This window comes from Cryptotermes secundus, unplaced genomic scaffold, assembly GCF_002891405.2.
Source record: "Cryptotermes secundus unplaced genomic scaffold, Csec_1.0 scaffold838, whole genome shotgun sequence".
Lineage (NCBI taxonomy): Eukaryota > Metazoa > Arthropoda > Insecta > Blattodea > Kalotermitidae > Cryptotermes > Cryptotermes secundus.
In genome coordinates this window covers 488,445-510,358 of record NW_019744415.1, presented here as the reverse complement: position 1 = coordinate 510,358, position 21,914 = coordinate 488,445, and the positions used below count along the sequence as shown (strand labels likewise).

At 43.2% G+C, this 21,914-nt stretch overlaps 1 protein-coding gene across 1 annotated transcript in view; it reads left to right on the top strand.

Moving 5' to 3' along the window:
• Nucleotides 1-232: 232 nt before the first annotated feature.
• The window catches only part of LOC111874763, a 34,438-nt gene continuing 12,756 nt past the window's right edge, over nucleotides 233-21,914 (top strand). Inside the window, exons 1-3 of the mRNA XM_023870534.2 lie at nucleotides 233-432; nucleotides 2,072-2,211; nucleotides 8,981-9,093. Coding sequence (XP_023726302.1) covers nucleotides 233-432; nucleotides 2,072-2,211; nucleotides 8,981-9,093 — 453 coding nt within the window. The remainder of the gene's footprint in view (nucleotides 433-2,071; nucleotides 2,212-8,980; nucleotides 9,094-21,914) is intronic.

Sequence of the window (21,914 nt, the reverse complement as noted above, 5' to 3'; positions counted from 1 at the left end):
GACACCGAGATACTCGAATAAAACCTGCCGCAGTGCCACTTTGTCTACCACAAATCCCACATAACCTGACCTGGGCTCGAACCCGGGCCGCCGCGGTAGGAAGCCGGCGACTAACCGCCTGAGCTTTGGCACGGCGGCGGGACACTCTGTATAGTATCATTAAGAGTACACGTACGATATGTTTCCATACGTCACGCCTGCTTCAGTGGAATTTGCCTCTCGAACACCGACCATGAACTGCATCATCTCGAGCTCTGACACGGACATTAAGCTGACTCCAAATTTCAAACATCCTTTCTCATTTCGTTTCACGCTTTGGGTTTATACGGGAATTTATAATACCTCCAAGTTACGTCTGCTGGCCAGAGTTAGGGAAACGTGTAAGCGCATGCCATCCCTACTTAGGCCTGACAGGAAAGCAGACGTGAGACGGTAAGAGTCCATGGTTAGTGCCTCAAATAGTAAGTGTCTTCAGGTTTTCTTGAACGTGTAAGCGCATGCCATCCCTACTTAGGCCTGACAGAAAAGCAGACGTGAGACTGTAAGTGTGCATGGTTAGTGCTTCAAATAGCAAGTGTCTTTAAGGTTTTCTTGAACGTGTAAGCATGCTGAAGGCAAATTTAGCCTAATTAAAGACGCTTATCGCATAAAATTTCGTTAAATCTAAAATTATCAAGTCTTCTAGCGGTGTTTTGTAGAAGATCACATCGTTAGATGCTACAAAACACGGTCTTGTTATTAAAGAATTCTTGATTGTGATACTTGGCCGGCCTAATATGTGTTGGAAAACAAATTTCCCATCTGCCAGAACAGTCAATTACCACTTTGATGACCGGAACCACAGGTGGTCATCTTAAACAGGTTTTCACTGTTATTCTTCTTTCTACCTTGTAGAGTCGACTTGTTTTAACCCTGATGCCGGGTCACTGGGGTCACAGAATACAGAGCCGCGCTAAACCCGCCCCCCCCCATGCACGCCCCCTTCCCCTGACCCTCTTCTTCCTGAGCACAACCAGCAAGTCCCGGGCCAGTCTGCCAACCCCCTTCCTTGCCAGCGAACGTGGCCAATAATTAGAGATCTCTTCTCTGCCGCATCCACCGACGAGGAAAACGCTGTCGGGCTATACAACCAAAGCACGGAGAAGCGAAGCAATGCGGCACTGTGTGAAAAGCAATGCCCTTGCTTCAGCATCCACGACCATGTTACAACAGGAGCCACAACAATGAAGACGATAGTGACTGTGCTCACAATGATGGTAATGATGAGGTCGAATTTCCCCGAAGGAATTTTGCCACACAGCTGGCCCGTATTTGCGCGCCCTCATGTATGTGTGTGAAGGGTGAGGGTGAGTGGTGAGCGGGTTTGAGTATTCCAAGTACCCTAAGAGCTATACCAGCGGTAGTGTAGCTACTGGCAGGGCCTCCCTTACTGGACAGGTCAAAGGGTGCGCATCAGACGAAGAGAGACACCAAAAACCAAAAACTGATGCCGGAAGAAGCGTCATCAGCAGCGACTTGAAGCACAGAGCAAATGATGCTCGAGATGGTTCAAGTTCGTACAGCAACAGGCGTGACCCGAGTGGTTTGAACGGTTGTTGTACTGCGATGTGGAAAGCAAATGGAAAAACTACCACATTATCACTTTTCCTGGTTAGTCTCTTTCCAAAAATAGAGATACCATGTATGCGACCAGAAGACGAGGAAAAAGACGTAAGAAGATGCTGGATGACCTTGGGGACAGAAGAGGATATTCTCATTTGAAGGAGAAAGCTCTAGATCTCATTAAGTGGAGGAACTGTTTTGGAAGAGACTGTGGACCTGTCGTATGACAGATTACTGATGAAAAATATATGTGTGTGTCTGTGTGTGTGCGTGCGCGTGTGTGAGATGTTGGATGCTAGGAATGCACGCATCTTGAGCGTAAGAAACAAGAAGATGGTGGTAGAAGTGGCGGAGTAGGGAGAGCATGAAGGGTAGAGGGGGAAAGTAAGAGATAGGTAAAGGTGGGGGAGAGAAGAAGAGTAAGATGATCGTGCGGTAGTAGTAAAGCAGATCCCTGAAGGAGATGAAGAAAGCTGGTCGATCAGTTTGGATTGTGGCTTGCTGGAATCCTCTGTCGAGTGCCTTCTTTTGGTGCTGTGGACTCGACGCGTGTGAAGGGTGCTAGTGGTGGTGATGAAAGTGTGCGACTTTTATTCAAATATCCGTCAGGTAAGCGAGTGAGTGACAGTCACATTCTGCCTCCTTCTCTTCTGGTCACACGCGTGCACACACACAGCTGGGCCCCGCCTCCTGCCCCTGCCGGACACCTCTCAGCCCCCTTGCGATTTACGTTCCTGAACAATCAACAATTCTGTGTCATTCTTCATTCTGACTTGAACTGACTATTCTGCCCCTGGTCTTAAAGACTCTTCCAATTTACGAGCCAATTACGGTTCATTTCATTCTTAATAATATTCACGCACCGGTAGTTCATAACGTAACGATTGTATTTTCATAGTTTATCAAAGTATGACAAAGCGATGTTTTAACTGACACGGAAAAAGCTGTCCGTGTGTTTCACTAACTAAGCACTACGCCACGAAAACGTATGGGGGAGTGGATATATAGATCCACATTTCCTTGACCTCAGCATTAGCTGGAGGTGAGTGGTCAGCTTCACGCCCCGGCCGCTTTACCCCAGGGGAAAGAGCCCCCGTTACCCATTGGATAGGAGGTTGGGTGTACCTCAGAGCCAGTCTGAACGACGTGGAGAAGAGAAAATTCTTGACCCTACTGGGCCTCAAACTCCGACCCCTCGGTTGTCCAGCCCGTAGCAAGTCGCTATCCCGGCTCCAAACAGACACGGAATTGTAGAGAAATATTGCTGATGTAAACATGGGTAAATAGAATGCATGAGCAAGGGAAATTTCCTTACTGAATATATCACAGCTCCTGCAAGATGATTTTTCCCCTACAAAATGGAACGTTTTAATTAGAAGAGGGTATGAAAATTCCATCACTTCGCAACTGCGAGCAATATATCTTCCGCTTTATTTCCGATATTATCGGTGTGAGCTCTTGGTATGGTGAGCCCTCATTATTTACAGTCTCGACTTTTAATCAATTGTCTTTAAGGGCTTTCTCAGTGTTTTTGTAAAATTATTCAGAACGTAAGAGTACTTTGACGTCATTATTAATATTCATTAAAGCGAGATGTGCATTTACTTTCAAGTCTTCTCGTTAATTTTAAGCAGTCTAGATACCACGTGTTTCTACTCCAATTATAAACAGCCGTTAACAAGGTCATTTTAATGACTTCTTCCGTTTATTTTGTTGTTGAGGTGATAATATTCATGTCATTGGATTTTAAAGAGTGCGTTCTGTTGTTTTACACAGTGAGTGGAGTTTATCTTGGAATTCCTTCACAGAAAGGAAGGCGAACAGACACCGTAGTTACATTTCAGGTAACATTTTTTTATCTCAAACCATCTTCAACCATTTGTTATTAAATTTGACTGAGTCCTTCAACACACCGAGGCTATTAGCAATGCGACCCTCGTTCGTTCTATGACAACAAGGTAAAAAGTGCTTAATATTTTGCTATTAACACAGCGTTTAGTTAATAAAGTGTGCTAGAATGTAAATGACAATGTTTATTATATTCTTAAAGTCCTACATACAGTGCCAAAGTTTGTTTCCTAATGTTCTGACTAACAGAACATCGCCTTTAAAATTTGGAAACGTTTAGATTGTTCAAAGTGAAATTTTAATCGCGTCTATACTGCTTGAAAAAAGCCATAGAATTTATTCACACAACGAAGTAGCCGGAGAGTAATAGCTTAATAAAATACTGAAGTATAGAAATTCGTCTTCAGTTGATAAGTTGGCATTATACTGACAGTTTTTTATTATTTTTAATTAAGATTCATTGTAACAGTTTGCATCGAACCTGGAGCCTTAGCTAACGCCCTGACCATCTGTGCGGGGGAAGATTTTTCTTTTCTCCACAGCGTCCAGACGGTCCACCCAGCCTCCTCTCCAATGGGTACCGGGGCTTTTTCCCCCCCGTGCCGAGGTCAAGAATGGTGGAACTATACCTCCACTCCCCCATATGTCTTCAGGGCATAGTACCATTTGACGCCACATTGGCTTTACTGCTGCTTCTGAGGCTGTGCTTGAGAGCCGTAGGGCCACCGGTACATTCGGGGCAACTGCAAACCGACACGGCCGGCGAAGTCATATGTGTGTGACGTGACAAAGCATTCCAAATTATCATGTTTCATTGAAGGATCATAGGTTCTGTTGTATTAGATTTTGGTGAAAAAATGCTTTTGCTTCTCAAAGAAACTGGTGTATCGTACATTCTGGTTTGTTTGTTAGTTGATTGAATCATACTATTAGTTCGGGAAGACGTACTGTAGTGTATTGTCCAAAATTATTCAGAGGTTATGTTTTAAGTGTTCAGAAACAAAAGCTCTTCTGACCCCCAAAGAATTTGTATTCAGAGCTCACACTTTCTTACGTTGCAGGTTATAACTCCGGATAAGGTCTTTTGACCATTTTGGTCATAGCCCTCCTGGCTATGGTAAAGCTCAGAATCAGCACCTTTTTTGGGGGGCAAAGAGTGGGCGGGGTTTCCATTTTACCCCCCAGTGACAGAACTGTAATTAAGATGATGATAATGGTTGAAAGAGGAGATATACTGCCTAAAGTCTGACTCGAACCGTGGTGGACTGTTACCACATACACAAAGTTCTGACTTTGTATCGAATGCAAGACCTTTAGAATGAACGATGTAAAACACAAGAATGTTCGTAAGGGCCAACAGCAATGAAATGTGACGTAGTTGAACACGGAGGGACACCTACGTACAAGGCTCAGTTTTTCTTCCCATAGTTTTGTTATGGAGCATCGAAACCTTATAGCCTTGTGTTACCTCCTAGTCCTAAGATATTTACAAAATCGCGCTGCTGAGAAATGCTGGTAAGTTTTGTGATGCTAACCCCACAGTGCCGTTTGTACTAGGCCTACAGTGTTTATGAAGGTCAAGTCTAGTTGTTACTAAATTGTAGGTTATCATTCTCCAGGAACCCAAATTCAACTTGATGATATCCGACAAACGTACTCAACTGCAAAATGTGTTCTAACCAGTGAGCCACGGTTCTCGGTCTGCCGGCAATCAAACGGAGGGCAAATAACCTGAGTTTTTCTCGCTGTCCTTGGTTACTCCCTGAGAGGCTCTGTACCGCTCTGTACCGGTATGTTGCCGGGTTTCAAGGGAAGGAGGGGTAGATTTACTGGCGGGATTGTCTCTTCCACTTACTCGGCGGTCCAAGCACTCTGTCTTAACCGTCTTAACGGTCTTAACGGTCATAACGAAGAATGTACCCTCTCGTTGCGCATCATTCATGGAAATTTCTCAGAGGGAAGAAACTGTCTGTATTCAGAATTACTGGGGTTTCAGGAGTTGCCCATCGTCCGGTATTCTGAAAACTAGAAAACACAACGTTTCGGGAACTGGATCTGTTTCCGTCCTCAGGTCAGGAGGGAGACACCTCTGTTCCTAAGGGACCCAACGGAGTAGGTATCTTCCCCCCAAACTGAGGACGGAAACAGATCCAGTTCCCGAAACGTTGTGTTTTCTAGTTTTCAGAATACCGGACGACAGACAAAGCCCGAAATGTCAGAAATTATGAATGTTATACACCATCGTCAGAAAACTTTAGAATCTGCTATCTTTATTATTTGTAGGATTTGAGGTTTTCACAGCGGTGGTTATGAAGAATGCTGCCTTCTGGGATATAATGTCGTGTAGTCCGTTGAACGTCAACCGACGTTTCGGAGGAACATATCGCCTCCATCTTCAGGTTCGAAGAATAAGCCGAGCAAGATACTAACGTGAAATCATTATCACTGTAAACTATATCGTATTCATATTCAGTGCATTCTTACATCGCTGAATAGTTATTTGTATTAATGTTAATATTGTTCTCCAACAACTCACCGCACTGGCCTAACAACTTCAAGTTAAGCCGCCGGTTACTGATTTCTTTAACATGTATTGAATAACGCCGTGAGTTCATGCATTCATTTTTTCATTCATCAATGGCTCTGCAGCCCTTCGTTGGGCCCTGGCCTTTTCTTCAGTTTCGGAATCTACTTTTTGTTACCCAGACGGTACGACTCCTTAGACGAGTGATCAGCCAGCCGCAAGGCCGCTACCTACACACAGGACAACACAAAAGCAGAATAAAACATATACAGATATCCATGCCTTGAATGGGATTCAAACCCACGGTCCCAGCGTTCGAGCGAGCGAAGAGAGTTCATGCCTTAGACCGCGCGGCATAACGCCGTGAGTAACTTAGAGTAGAAGGCAGGATAATTAATGAATAGTAAATTGGGAGGGATGCAAGGAGACGGCCGTGGGCTAATTTGAGGTAATACCCCGGCACTCACCTGGAGGGACAGAGGAAAACCACAAAGTCCTCAGTCAGGATAGCCAATGCTCCGGTCGAGATCGGAACTCGAATACAATTCAGAAGCGTTACCGCTGAGCTAACTTGCCCGGTGCCCAGTTGCAGGAGGACGCATGGTTTTTGGAAGAGATCGATTCTTCCTACTTCCTACCACGTGGGCTTATTTTACATCTCCTAATCATGCAGAGCATACGAGTCGTGATGGTTATAGTTTTAAAGCTTAACTTTTGCTTTATCTGACAACAAACGGTCACTTTTCCGCTTGTCTGCTGTTGCTTAATGTTGTGAAATGCTTGTAGTACAGTTGGATGGTGTGGAATCTTTCTTCGAGAGGCCATTGGTGGGGGGTACTTCGCAACGCTCCCTGATACCTTTACTGGAGTTTGAAATCTCCCCTGTCCGATTTTACCCGTTTTATTTTTCTTAAGTTCTCAGGATGAGACCGCCTCTGTGGTCTAGTGGTCAGAGTTCCTAGCTACAGAGCAAGAGGTCCGGTTTCGATTCCCGGGGCTACCTGATTTTCTGAGGAGTGGTGGGTCTGGAATAGGGTCCACTCAGCCTCGTGAGGATAATTGAGGAGCTATTTCAAGGAAATAGCGACTCCGGTCTAGAAAACCGAGATTAACGGCCGTGGGGATTCGTTGCTCTGACCAAGCAACATCCTCTATCCGCTAAAGCTGGCACTAACTTCGCCGACAAGCGGCGGTCGCTCGGTCGGTATAGTTCGCTTGCGGACTCCAGGCCACGGAATATATATTTTTTTCGTTCTCAGGATGATCACGTCGCCAACAATATAGTTCAATAAAATGCAGTTTCCACATTCTTAGTGCACTGTACGGATGCTATGCGCAATAATATGGAAGACGAATTGAAGTAAAACACATGTCTAAAATATGAAACAACTAGAAGAACCAAATCTTGATAAGGTACCGTGTTCTCGAACATCGCCTATAGCACGGTTCCAATTTTCAGCTATTTTACTGTCTACATTCCAGGGAATCCAAGTCTGTAGAACGTCTCTGCAATTTTACGAGTAATAAAGCGGACACAAAATTTCATCTTATTACATTTACCATTATTGAATAACGACCAACGAATCCAGGAAAGCAAGCTCCAGAAATTCGAGTGTAGATTCCCTTACGCCTGCATGCAGTATATGTATTCACAACCAGAAACACTATTGTTAAATTAATATTTTACTGTGAAACACGTGTCTTTTTGTCAGCCAATTTCGAATTTTAAAGTATTTCGTTACAAGCATCTTCTGCCTTGCACGGAATTTACGTCAAGGGGTCTGTCCCAATATCTTCCTTGTGTTCCTCGAGTCCCGGTCATCTTCGTCGTTTAATTTTGTTACGATAAATTGGTTTAGGTTTGATTTGTTTCGATTGAAATACTTCAAAGTAAGGTCTCATTCGGCCTCGCCATAATTCAAGCGGTTAGTCGCTGGCTTCCCACCGCAGTAGTCCGGGTTCGATCCCGGGTCTGGTCAAGTGGGATTTGTGGTGGACAAAGTGGTGCTGGGCCGGTCACGGTAGCCGAGCGGTCTAAGGCATGTACTGTCTTCGCTCGCTTGGAAACCGGGATCGTGGGTTCGAATCCCACTCAGGGCATGGATGTCTTGAGTGTGTGTGTGTGTGTGTGTGTGTGTGTGTGTACGTTTTTCTGTGTTTGTGTACAGGTAGAGGCCTTGCGACGAGCTCATCACCCGCCCAAGGAGTCCTACCGAATGTGTAACATCTAGAAAAACCGAAGTGAACGGAGAAGTTCATGGAGGTAGGCCTAGGCCCACTGAGGCTGTAGTGCCAAGGAATAAAAATGGAACAAAAATAGAATGTTAGAGAACAATTAATTCATTACAAGATTTAATTAAAAGGTTCATTGTTATTATTCAATATCTGTACTTTTTGACATGTGCGTATGGATTACGCAAGGAGACTATACGTCTTTTGAACTGGCAGTCACATTTTGGCCAGCAAAAAGCGACAAAATGAACGATTTTCGACCTTTGCTGGATTTAGTTACGTATCTCGGGGCTGATATGGAATGTCTGGTGAGTTATACTTGGCTAGGCATCGTCTTTTGTTTATCAGGAATTCTGCATTTCCTTTCGCCGATCATTCGTCATCACCAACACCGCTATCCGGCAGTCAATCTGTCAGTACTGGTATATTGTTATATTTGTTGGAAGCAGTTCAGGTCTCCAGAAATAGAGGAAAAAACTACCGACCAAAAGGCATGAACCGTCTTTGCACGCCCGAAGACCGGGATCATGGATTCGAATCTCACTCGAGGCATGGGTATCTGAGTGGGTTTATTCTGTGTTTGTGTTGTTCTGTGTGTATGTAGCGGCGTTACAAAGGCTGATCCCCCGTCCAAGGAGTCCTACAGACCGTGTATAGGATTAAGAAACTGAAAAAGCGGACAAGGCCCAAAGGGCTGTAAAGCCATAGAGAGAGAGCGAGCGAGAGGAACGAATTCCTGTTCGGTAAACGGACTTTTGGCGTTGTGTGTTGCAGGAGGCGTGAAGCGACGTCACTCCTGGAGCAGCGACTCCGACTTCCAGCTACCAGAGAGGCTGCTGGACGTCGAGGAACAAGAGCCACCTAGCACCTGCTACAGCCAGGAGTTGGTAAGTCTCTATGCAACCTTACACTTTCTCTTCAGAACTAGCCTATAGTGGCAGGTGTGAGATTTACGGTTTTCGTAGCAATGAAGATTTAGACGGCTGTCTTTCGGGTTAGGACACCGTGTAGTCTGCTACGATGTTACCGACGTTTCGGAGGAACATACTGTCTCTGTCTTAAAGATAGTGGGGTGAGACTGAGTCCGCTTGCTACTGCGGCCACTACTGGCCTATTGTACCAGCCCCAGATGATAGATGAAGGTGACTGTGGAGCAATTGGTGGAATGACGATTAGCAGGGGACACCGAAGTGCTCAGAGAAAACCTGCCACAGCGCCACTTTGTCTACCACAAATCCCACTTGACCAGACCCGGGCTTGAACCAGGGCCGCCGCGGTGGGAAGCCGGCGAATAACCGCCTGAGCTATGGCGTGGCCATGTCTTGAGGATAGGCATCTATTCTAAAGATAGAGGCAGCAGATTCCTTCCAAACGTTGTAACCACATACCAGACTGAACGGTGTCGTAATCCAAAAGATCACCGCCCGAATACAGTGCTGTGATTGTACAGCAAGGGCGTGGTTAATCACGGAGTTCGAATTTCACCGATTAAACGGATGCAACACATTTTGACGACTCATTTAATGAAGAAGTGAGCATACGTGTATGCAGTTAAACATTGGTTTGCAGATAGAACTATGGGTAAATCCCAGGACTTAAAGATTTCTTTCACTGTAGTACATTTAGGGCCATTCCCTTATAGTGACCGCTTTGTAAGATTTGAGGTCTTCACGGCGGTGACTATGAAGAATGCCGTCTTCTGGGATGTGGCGCCGTGTAGATCTTGTGTGAACCGACGTTTCGGAGGAACGTGTCACCTCCACCTTCAGGGTAGAAAAATCCGCGAGCGAGAAACCAGCGCGAGCAGCTGGCTGCGTACTCTCTGCAGCGATACTTTCCTCCGAAACGTCGGTTAACACAAGATCTACACGGCGCCATATCCCAGAAAACGTAATTCTTCAGTGACCACTTTATTTACCTGACCTCCCCCCCCACACCCCGGTAGATTTTTTCGTAGGAGAATCTAATTCCCCATTTAAGATGGCGCTTCTCATTTTGACAGGAAAGTACATCCGTAGTGGTCGTGACCCGTGCTTCATGTGCTGGAAATTTGGGTTTTTGGCCCGGAGCTCCTCGCTGAGATTTCGTAACGTTTTCTCAGTGCCTCCAGACAGAAGTACGGATAATTATCTAAAACCGGAAGTGACAACTTAATCTCATTTCATTATTCGTAACTATTACGTCATTTGACTCCAGTAACTTTGTAGTCGATAAAACGATGTTAAATAGAGAGTCAAGTTGTATAACAAAACCTCTACTCCATCCTACATTATTTAAAACGAGTGTCGGATATATTTTCTCATGCAAATTTGATCCGTATAATTTTCTGTCACATTTGCACTTAGTATACATAAAAGCGAAATTTAATAAAGAACGCGATTACAAATATTAGTACAATATTTATATTTAAATAATCTTAATGGATTATTTCAACTGCTTTGTTGTAATGAAGTTAGTGATCTTTCAAGTAATTCTACTACAGTAGGCCATTCAGTGACCGCCGTGCCGAGTGGACCCAGTTGGACTCCACCCCCCAGTAAGCGAATTAAAAACAAAATCTACTACATAAGAAAAATGTCGCATTTATCGTGTATCTTCGGGTTTATATACGAGACATTTAATTATGAGGGATAAGAACATGGACACGTACGTTCCAGCATTTTGAAAAGTCCATTAATATTCATATAATTACACTTAAAGTTCCTAGTAACCCCATGAATAAAGCTTCATAATTAATTCCGAATTAAGGACGTTACGCAAGAAAGGCCTGTGTTGTTCTAAAGCTGCTGTCAAGGTGACCGATGTAAGGAAGCTTAGGAGAATTCTGTTAATGTGCCGACTGAGATGCAGATACAATGTGATATTCTATGACATTAATCTGAAAAGAACAAGAAATGGGAGTATTTCGTAACATGTTGGATTGGACCGGAACCCAAAGCAAGCTTGTATTAGTAACTCCACTGCATGGTATGTTACGCTAACGTTTTCACGGCCAATTTCCTCCTTCAGCCTTATTCTAGTAGAATGAATACAAGGGTCGGAGGGGGTGTTTCCATTTCAAGGCAACTTTGTTATGTAACACAAAAAGGAATGTTTGTATCCGCGTCAGGGAGACTGCTAATAACAGATAGTTATCCACATAATAGGCGCCTAGCGCTGTCGCCCTTTTTCCCACACCCATCACCAGTAGCTCCGAACATAAATGACAGGATGGCCTCTCTACCGATCACGATCGCTTTCTGTCTGAACCTTACAAATTAGCATATCGTCTCTCTTATTGCCAGTTACTAATCACGCAGGAGAAGAGCGCTTCATCAGCGCGGACGTAAAATACAGATCATTTTGTATTTTATTAACGCAGTGGCAAACCTTTACCATATTCACGCACCTGCACATAAAATAATCAAGTTCGTGAAGGGCTCGGCATAAATGACCAAAGTAAATATATTCCCACGGATCACAGTGGCCGCTCGGTCTAAGGCATGCACCGTCTTTGCCCGCTCGAACTCTGGGATCGTTAGTTCGAACCACACTCGAGGCATGGATGTCTGTGTGCGCTTATTCTGTGTTTGTGTTGTCCTGTGTGCATGAAGCGGCCTTGCGACGGGCTGATCCCCAGTCCAAGGAGTCCTACCGACTGTGTATAGGATTAAGAAACTGATAAAGCAGCCAAGGTTCCGAGGGCTGTAGAGCCATAGAGATACTTCCTCTTATCTTTAATCTGCTTCCTGTTCTTAAGACGTGGGGTCAGAGCATAAACATACACGTAAGCTATCTCGGAATCATGTATGAATTAGCTTATTGCTTTATAAGCGTACAATTAAATAAATTGTGACGGTACGAAACTTGGAGGTTGTAGCCGACAGAATTTAATGTGAGAGAATCTGCAGTAAGAAGTAAGGTACGTGTATTTCTAAAACGTAAACATTACTACTGACATGTGGAGCTGGAAGTTTGTGTAGGTAGCAAAACAGACTTTGTGAGTTCCACACAGAACTGTGAATATCATGTTTTAATTAATGGCAGATATGCAACAACGACAGACTGGACTTTTAAATAACAACCTATGAAACAACTTATGACTTAGTATATCTCTGTTTCCTGTTGCTCCCACTTTGGGGCATATGACTTCCGTGAAACCCTTTGCTTCACTTAAGTTTCTTAATCCTAAGGCGGTCGGTAAGACTCCTCGGACGCGGGATCAGCCCGTTGCAAGGCCGCTACCTACATACGACACAAACACAGAAAGAGAAGTAGACAGACATGCATGCCTTGAGTAAGATTCGAACCCACGATCCGAGTGCTCGAGCGGGAGAAGACAGTTCATGCCTGTGATGATCAATGTCTTAGTATAAATGTTTCAAATTTGAGTATTATGTCAGTCCGACATATCCATTTGCAGTGTATGTTACATTGCAATAAGCGCACATGAAGTATTGTCTGGAACCTGAAACATTCCTTGCGTAAACTTACTTGGCAACTATGTCTTTTAAATCACACAGATAAATTCCTCATGTATTATATCACGATTATGAATCACCAACAGAATTAATACACATTATACAATCTTGTTTTTTTTTTTCTGTTTCTTCATTTCTCGAACGAAACATTTTCAGCTGAGTAATCTAATATTGTAGCGTAGAATAAGTTATAAGGACATGGAATAAAGCAACTGTGACCTTTCTTGAGGAATTACACGTGTACTACTGTTTCTCTGCAGCGATTTAGAAAATACGAGAAAGCAGTCTGTTTTTGGATTGAGATTTGACACTGGGGTTTCCGAAATATCAAGCTGGAAACGCTCACCTGTTTGCCATGACGTTTCGGTACCAAGTCATTTATTTCAACATGATTCATTAAATGTACATTCTAATGGGCTCGCCGCACGTTACTGATAGGAATAATTGATTGTGTGACTTTTATGTGAGAAATGTTCGCTTCATGTCGCTGCCTAAGCATCGGGTATTCTGATGTACGGCCCTCAAGACCTTCCCAACCAGTGAGGGTACAGAAACTGCATACAAGTCATGACTGTTTCCTTCTCCTTCGATTCCTGTTCTCCGTTCACAGGCTTTGACTCGTCTTCATCTTTATGTTCCACCGCCTCTGTGGTGTAGTGATTAGAGTTCCTGGCTACAGATTCCCGGCGCTACCAGATGTTCTGAGAAGTAGTGGGTCTGAATGGGGTCCACTCAGCCTCGTGAGGATAACTGAGGAGCTATTTCAAGGAAATAGCTGCTCGGGTCTAGAAAACCGAAATTAACGGCCGTGGGGATTCGTTGCGCTGACCACGACACACCCTCTATCCGCCAAAGTTGGCACTAACTTCGCTGACAAGCGGCGGTCGCTCGGTCGGTATACGCTTGCGGACTCAAGCCACAGAGTTTGTTTGTTTCTTTTTCATCTTTATGTTCTTCTTCCTGCTCCTTTTACGGATTAGACCCTCTGGCCTGTCCCCATTTAGAATTTATCTGTGACTATGTATCTTACAGACAGTTTGTAGGAATCGTTTGACGGGGGATTAGCCCGAAGCAAGACCATCACCTACACAGGAAAGAACAGACACAGAGAAAACACATTCATCCATGCCTTGAGTGAGAGTCGAACCCACGATCACAGTGATCGCGCGGACGAAGACATTCCATTCCTTAGACCGCGAGGCACTGTGATCGGTTAACAACCTAATCTTATCTGATTATTTCCATAAGCAGCATTAACCGATCCGTATTTTCTAATGGAGACACGATGTGTTTTCTGTGCTGTAGAAAGTGAATTTTCAAATATTGTGTAAATAAATTTCAGGGCTCAGAGAGTTAAAACTGGTAAACAACACCTGCTGCGTCGAACGTCAATTATTGCACGCTAATATAAACAGTCCAAAGTACAGGGTAAACATTTCTTCGTACATGAAGTACCAGAAGGACTACTTGTCGAAGTGTATTTACTCTTGAAAAGAGTATTATCTGGGGAAGCACTCTGTGTGAGAGGGCGGAATTTAATAAAAATCAAAGATGAGATGGGTGGGGAGTATAGAAAGTATGGGAGAGGTGAGAAATCCATACAGAATTTTAGATGAAAATGCAAACTGGTTAACTAGGCACAGATATCAGGATGATGATGATGATGATGATAATGATGATGATAATAATAATAATAATAATAATAATAATAATAATAATAATAATAATAATAATAATAGTGATTTTAAATGAAGAGGGTCGAAGATTGTTTACTAGATTCATCTGGCTCAGGTTAGGGACCAGTAGTGGCCTTTTATGAACATGGCGTTGAACCTTCTGGTGCCATAGAAGCCACGATATCACCAAAGTAACTGAGCAGATGAGGAACACGGTTTCTCGAAAAGGATTCTGCTACTTTCTGTTAGTTAGTTAGGAGGTGCAACGAATGGTTTTGAGAAACTTTATGAAGATAAACTATAGTAACGCGACAACTTCATTCCTTGCTCTTGTTATATGTCACTAGCCAGCGGTCTCCACACACCTATTCTATTAATCAGTCCTGGCAATTAGTCAACTCTTCGCATGTTTATACTCACAGTGCAAACCCACGTGTTGCTGAACAACGCACTTATGTAAGCAGGTGAAGGTCAAGAACGTTTTTCGATATGTAAACTGTTCCTGCTCTGCAGTATTAATTTCTAACAGGAACAATCGTACTGTATCTTGAAGAACTGTTCCTCTCCAGACTATCTTGTGGAGCAAACCCATCAACCTTGTGGCGGCAGCTACAATTAAAACTTGTGCAGGATTTGAATAATTTTTTGAGTCACCCAAATTTATGTGTGCATGTGCTCTGTATTGAGCATTACAACGTGTTTCGGATGTTTCGACCATCCTCAGGTACTGTATGTTTGTTTCTCTGGATGTCTTCTCCCTACATTGGCAGTCACCTGGGAGTGTTCCGGTGTCTCTTATATAAAATTATGCTAAAATATTAAAATGTTGAGGTATACTTCATGTTTATCTCATTTGCATTGTAGTCGTATCGCTGATAAGGTCGTTGTTTTATCTTGTTTTTCTGGTGGTGACTGACGTAAATAATAAATTATTCATACGCGATATGACGCTACAATAAAAAATTTTGCACAAGGTTTGAGTCCTCTAGCAAGTTGATAGTGCTTCGGACTACTAGGCCTACGTGTAGGCCCCTATGCTCGAGATAGGCCTTATGTTGGTCGAATCGATTCGTATTTGATATTATTCCATTATCAGTCATTTTGTCACTGAATTAACTGACAAACTGACGGACTATTTTTCTAGCAGTCTATCTGTGTAGGCCTGTGTATACTATCCTTTCTGAAAGGTAAGATAATGTGACATGTTATCGTTAAAATGATATCAAATGCTAATTTTGGTACCTCTTCTTGTCCGGCGTTATGTTTATTAGAGACCGAATTTATAGTACTTAGAATTTCTGGTTTTTTTATTTTTCCCCCATTGTCTGGTATTCTAAAAAAACACTAAAAACAACATTTCGGAACTAGATCTGTTTGCATCCTCGGATGAAGGGCTGTGAGACACCTTCTCAACCTCAAACACTGGACAGTGAGAGGAGATGGAGTGATTGAGGTTGAAGAGGTGTCTCCAACTCCTCATCTGAGGGCGAAAACAGATCTAGTTTCCGAAATGTAGTGTTTTTAGTGTTTTTTAGAATACCGGACAGTGGACAAAAGTCCAAAAACCCAGTAATTCTGAGTATTAAACACCACTGTCAGAACTCTTTAGAGTTGGTAGTATTTACGAATAAGGGCAGAACTTGAGAGCAGTGGGAAGTGTTGCTGGGTGGGAATTCACTGTTCATATTCGTCAAAAAATGTTTCTTTAGGCAGTGTTACCGCTCACTGGATATTGATCTTCCAGTATGAAAGTAGCTGTCTCGAACTTCTGAAGTTATTGATGTTAGATATTGTGTAGATTTGTTTTTAGAAATTTTCTTTTGAAATATTTTCGGATTTTATAATTCAGAGAATAAAATAGTGTTTGCTAGCGAACATGAGATAATTTTACAAGCAGTCGCATCTGACGTTTAAATGGCGGTTGTGTTAATGATGAGTACATCTTGTGCTTTTCAACGGCAACAAAATCAACATGGAAACAACACTAACAAATAGACATAAACATGAGGTTTATGATAAAAAATAACTGGTAGACCAATGTGGAACAGGTATAATTGTTCGTCTGTGACGCTTCGCATACTTTCTCCAAAACCCAAACTTTCTGCCTCCCCTGTTGCTCCCACTGTGGAGCATAGGGTTGATTTCTCAGTTGCATGATCGCTTTGCAGACAGAATGACTCCTTGGACGGGTGATCAGCCCCTCACAAGGCCTCTACCTAAATACAGGAAAACACAAACACAGAATAAGCGAATACACACCCAAAACATCCATGCCTTGTATGGGATTTGAACCCACGATCCCGGTTTCCGAGCGAGCGAAGACAGTTCATGCCTTAAACCGCTCGGCTACCGTGACCGGCTCCTCTTTTTTAGGGTTACGAAGTATGTACCTTGCTCTGGAGAAATGACGTAAAGTGAAGTATTTCCAGACATGCTAAGGAAAGTAGACTCATGGGGTCTCAGAGAGAATGAATGAAATAAGGACAGATGAGCGAACGTGGTTATCAACTGTAGCGGTTACGTGCGGGTACTTTGCGTTGAATGGTGGGAGAGATCGGTTGCCTTCGGGAACTTCGAAAGCTTGCGGAGGAAGCGTTGTGGCCTATTGCAAGGTATTTATATGAAGGGATGGAGGAAGCCACTGAACTCTCAGTCAGGAGAATAGGTGGCTCAGCTTAGAGTCGATCCTGGAACCTCTAGAATACAAGCTAGAAGCGCTGCCGCTTGAGCCAAATTACTTGTGAAGTGAACGGAAGTTAGTGAAAAGGAGGGAGTTTTACGGGGAATTTTCGGGGAAGGTGTCCATCGGAAAATCGGAACAGAAAAGAGAGTCTATATATGTTGTATTTTATGTTGGAAACTCTGTAACTATGTACGTTATCTGACTTTATATGTTATGTCATTCTCACGTCGTAGTAGTTTCCATGTACTTACACAGATAACAGCTGTGTGTCGAAAATGTCATCCGAAGGATAATGAAATAACTAGCTCACTGTTTTAGCAGAGAAAGGAGGAAAAACGATAAAGGTAAGAAAGGAGGGAAGAAGTGTGGTGAAGAATGAAAATGAGAAAATGTTCACCGTTGAATTTCAACGGGCTTTAAGATTAATAACATTAAAATTTACCATTTAAGTATTTGTGTGAAATGGCAGAGTTTCGAGTTCAGTGGGGTTTTGATGTCTGAAGCGCTGAGCCCCCAGCTTCCGTTCCATTGCAAGGGGACATCTAACAAATAATAACAGTTTCACAGATACTGTGTGTACTCATGTCTGAGACTGATAATGAACTGGGGTGAGAAACCTGACCCGCAGAAACTGTCATGTCTTTTGTGTCGCTTTTGATGTTCCTACTGTTCTGTTTCATTCTGATGAAACTTAATGAGATAGTCAAGTTCCTTAGGGTCCCCCGTGGCTGCGAGCGGTGCGTAACACAGAAGTTGTTTCCTTATGACCATACGCTCTGCACGCAGTACTTTTGGGGTCGTCACTCATCAATCACAAACCATTATTACATTTAACGAATATCCAGTTTGTAAATTAATTGAAACACAAACCTCGCACGCTTCACAATGTAGTGATGAGTTATTTCGTCACTTTTTATGGCTACCACGAGCTCTCTCTGCTCAACATCTGACCATGCAGAAGAACTTGCATGGATGTGCTGAGACTCCCGCCCTGTTCCCTCTCAGTGTCTCACACCAAAGAATTAGGATCTTTCATTCAGGTCCTGCTCTCTTCTTCAGTTCCGTAATCTTTTTTACACAGACGGTAGGACTTCTTGGACGAGTGACGAGCCCGTCGCAAGGCCGCAACCTACACACAGGACAGCACAAACAGAATAAACGCACACACAGACATCCATGCCTTGAGTGAGATTCGAACCCACGATCCCAGCGTTCGAGCGAGCGAAAACTCTCTAAGCTGTTGCTATGAAATTGGTCCATAGAAGCACAATACTTCTCAGAAAAATGTCATCAGATTTTTAAAAGGTTAAGACAGGCTTGGAGTGCAGTGACTGGAATGGTTGCTGTGGGAATCAGAGGGTTTTGCAAGTAAATCTAATGAATGCGGTAAATTGCGATACTTTATGTGAACATATATACGTAGCACAGTCATTAATTTTGTGGACTGTGGTTTTATCGCATCATATTACAAGGTATTCACATACACTTACGCAGATCCACATCGGCCCTCAAAATAGTTGCCGTTGGCCGCTATGCAAGTCTGCCAACGTTGATATAGCTGCCGAAAATATGGCTGAAACATATTGGCGGGAAATTCCCGTACGGCGTCTCTTGTGGCAATGACCACCTCCTCGGACCTTTGAAATCTTCGACCATGTAGCTTTGCTTTCACGCGGTGAAAGAGAAAGAAATCGCAAGGTACGAGATCAGGTGAGTACGGAGGCTGTGGCAACTCGGTGACCTGTTGCCTTGCCAGTTCCTCTTGGACAAGAACAGAGCGATGTGCAGGGGCGTTGTCGTATAGCAACAGCCAATTCTTCCTACGCCAAACGTTTCGCTAGGGGATTTGCCTAGTTTCTGGCAGAACTTAATGTTTGTCCGTTGTTCAAACTGCCACATTTTCGATTTCCGCCACTCGCATTTAACTGCAGTTCACAATAGAGGCAGCAGTTCTGCTTACACTGTTTGCACACAACTGTCTCTTGCTGTGACGAGAGATGAACCGACAGGGCATCACATCGTGCCTCAGCCTATCCGCTGTAATGCACTACAACGACGCTTTGCGGCCAGTCCACGAAATTATTGACTGTGGTAGTAAATATCCTAGTGTAATAAAAGAATGTTACAGAATGAAGCTTTCTGTGTTAGATTTCCAGAAATATTAAATACGTGGATGGTTACTGTTAGGTTTAGGGACTATAAATTTATCAATCATTTTTTGTGCAACTACTGTTTATAGACGAACTCGAATTTAATATCACAGACTTGAGATGGGTATTGTTCTTGTGAAAATGGGTTTAATATTTGATATAAACTCGGTTTTGAGGGTATAGCCATGTTGTATCTTGAAGCTGTTTCGATGTCGCATAGTTATTCTGAAGATTACGACTGTAATATACGCCGAAACGTTGGAATTGCTTCGACAACGAGTACAGTTAAGCCATGTTGAAGGTGGCTAACCCAGAAAGCTGAAGATACATATCAGACACGTTATGGAAACTTAAGGACGAAAATACCTTTGATGTAATTACGAATGAGGAGTAGAATTCTTGAAACGAAACATGTAGATGGATCCCAGACATCAAATTTGTTTTATTTCTGTGCTTACATAACACAGAATGTTCAAAAATGAATGCACACAATGGACGAAATTTTACCATTTATTTTAATTCATGTACACGAATGATATCATCAATGGCTACCGCCTTATCGTGGAGAGGTTTGCATACCCCAATAACCCAGACAGCTATGCTGGTCGGAGCGTAAGCTCCTGGTAGAGCCAGGCAGGTTAAATGGTAGAGGCCAGACAAAGTGTAGGCCCTGGTCTTCCAGGTTGGGGATTGGGCATGGGGCTAACGACCTCACCCTGGAAAAAAATTACTGTTACGAAACCTTCACCATAGAAGAGGCCAAAACTCACACAGGATTATAGCGCTAGTAAAGAAAAAGAAGAAGAAGAAGAAGACATGAACGATGAACAATATTAAGCAAAACATATTCATTTTGGAAAGTCTGTGCTCCATGACACGGTTTATCATGTACATTTATATGAGGAATGTAATTGGCCGTCACTCTCAATAATTTCTCCAGCGGGTTGTACCCCCTTTGTAACATGATATACTCGTAATGTTGTCCATTTAGATTATGCACATAGACACATGGACACTGGACGTCTGCATAGTATGTTTATATGTTTAGGCTCCAAATCGACTAATTAATAATTAGCTTATTTATGTATTTATGTTAATTTTAATGAAGTTATCCCACAGATTTCATGCATTCCGTATTTGACAGAAAAACGTTTTGAGTATCATGCAGTACAGTGTATCAAGTAGCTTCTGGCCTCATATGCTGACGGCTCGACTTGCCTGTCCCTGTCTGTGATCGTCGCATTTTGCTTCGTGCTATCGGAATGGATGGAGTTGGTTAGTTCTGACCAGAGGTGACCTACGCAGTGAAACAATGGTGTATCACACATCAAAACGTCCATGCTTGGTTCTACTAAATTGTCTTTTTTCTTTTCTACTGCATGGCCCATGCATTATAGAGTTTTGGTGTGCTTACCTGTCCCAAACTTGGAAGGCAGGAAGTTCTTGTGACTGGTACAATACTGACCCTTTGACATATGGTCTGTAGCAACCGGGCTTCTTCATGTTCGGCTGTGGCATGTATTCTTTATGGTACAAGCCTGCTCATAAATTTCTGGCACTTGTATCTCTCTCCTTTTGGACCATGCTGACTTAAATTATGGCTTGTAAGTACGAATATGAAGAGTTTTGATATATGTCAGAAAGACATACAGGGTGTGTCCAGGATCCGTTAGCACTTATTTTTTTTTTAATTTTGCCCTGCAGTGCCATCTGTTGGCGAGTTGTGGCATTAAGATTCTTGAACTTTCAGCTGTGGCTGTCTATAATTTCAAAAAAGTGACCGAAATCTTTGCATCAGACAGATGTGTTTCTGCAAGACTCATTGAGGAGGTTTTGGGAATACCAAAAAGTACTGTGCATCAAATTTTGACCGATGATTTGGGTAAACGGGAAGGTCTGTGCGCCGTTTGTACCGCACGCGCTGTCAGGCGATGAAAAACATGCCAGAGTGGAACACTGCAAACACATGATACGGTCGGCCCAAAGTGATACAAAATTGACAAAATCGATTGTTAGTGGTGACGAGACGTGGTGTTTTCAATACGAGCCTCTCACAAAGCGGCAGAGTGCAGCGTGGTTGAGCCCAAAGAAACCGAAACCAAAGAAAGTGCGCATGCAAAAGAGTCGAGTAAAGACACTGCTAACCGTTTTCTTCGATTCCAAAGGAATCATTCACAAGGAATTTCTGCCGGAAGGTCAAACAGTGAATTCTTATTATTATCTCGGAGTCCCCAATCGTTTGTAGGCGAGAATTCTTCGAATTCGACCTGAATATCAAGAGCAAGGTTCCTGGTCGCTCCTCCACGACAATGCCCCACCCCAGAAATCGAAGATCGTGCGCGATTTTTTGGCCAGAAAAGGTACCAGTCCTTGAGCATCCTCCGTATTGGCCATATTTGGCTCCAGCAGATTTCTGGTTGTTCCGAAAAGTTAAGTTGGCAATGAAAGGAGACCGTCACGACACCATCCGGGACATCCAAAGGGAATGTACCGCCGTTTTAAATGCGATTCCACAAAAGGAGTACAGTGACTGTTTTCGAAAACTTTTCAATCGATTCCAGCTATGTATTGATTCAGAAGGAGACTATTTTGAAAATTTTGAAAAAAAACATTTACGTCTTATATTTTTAATGAACACAGTCCTTGCAACCTGGACGCACTGTGTATGGACGATCCTAGGCGCAACAAATTTGATATGAAGGGAGCACTGAAAAAGGCGTGTAATATGGAATAAACGTA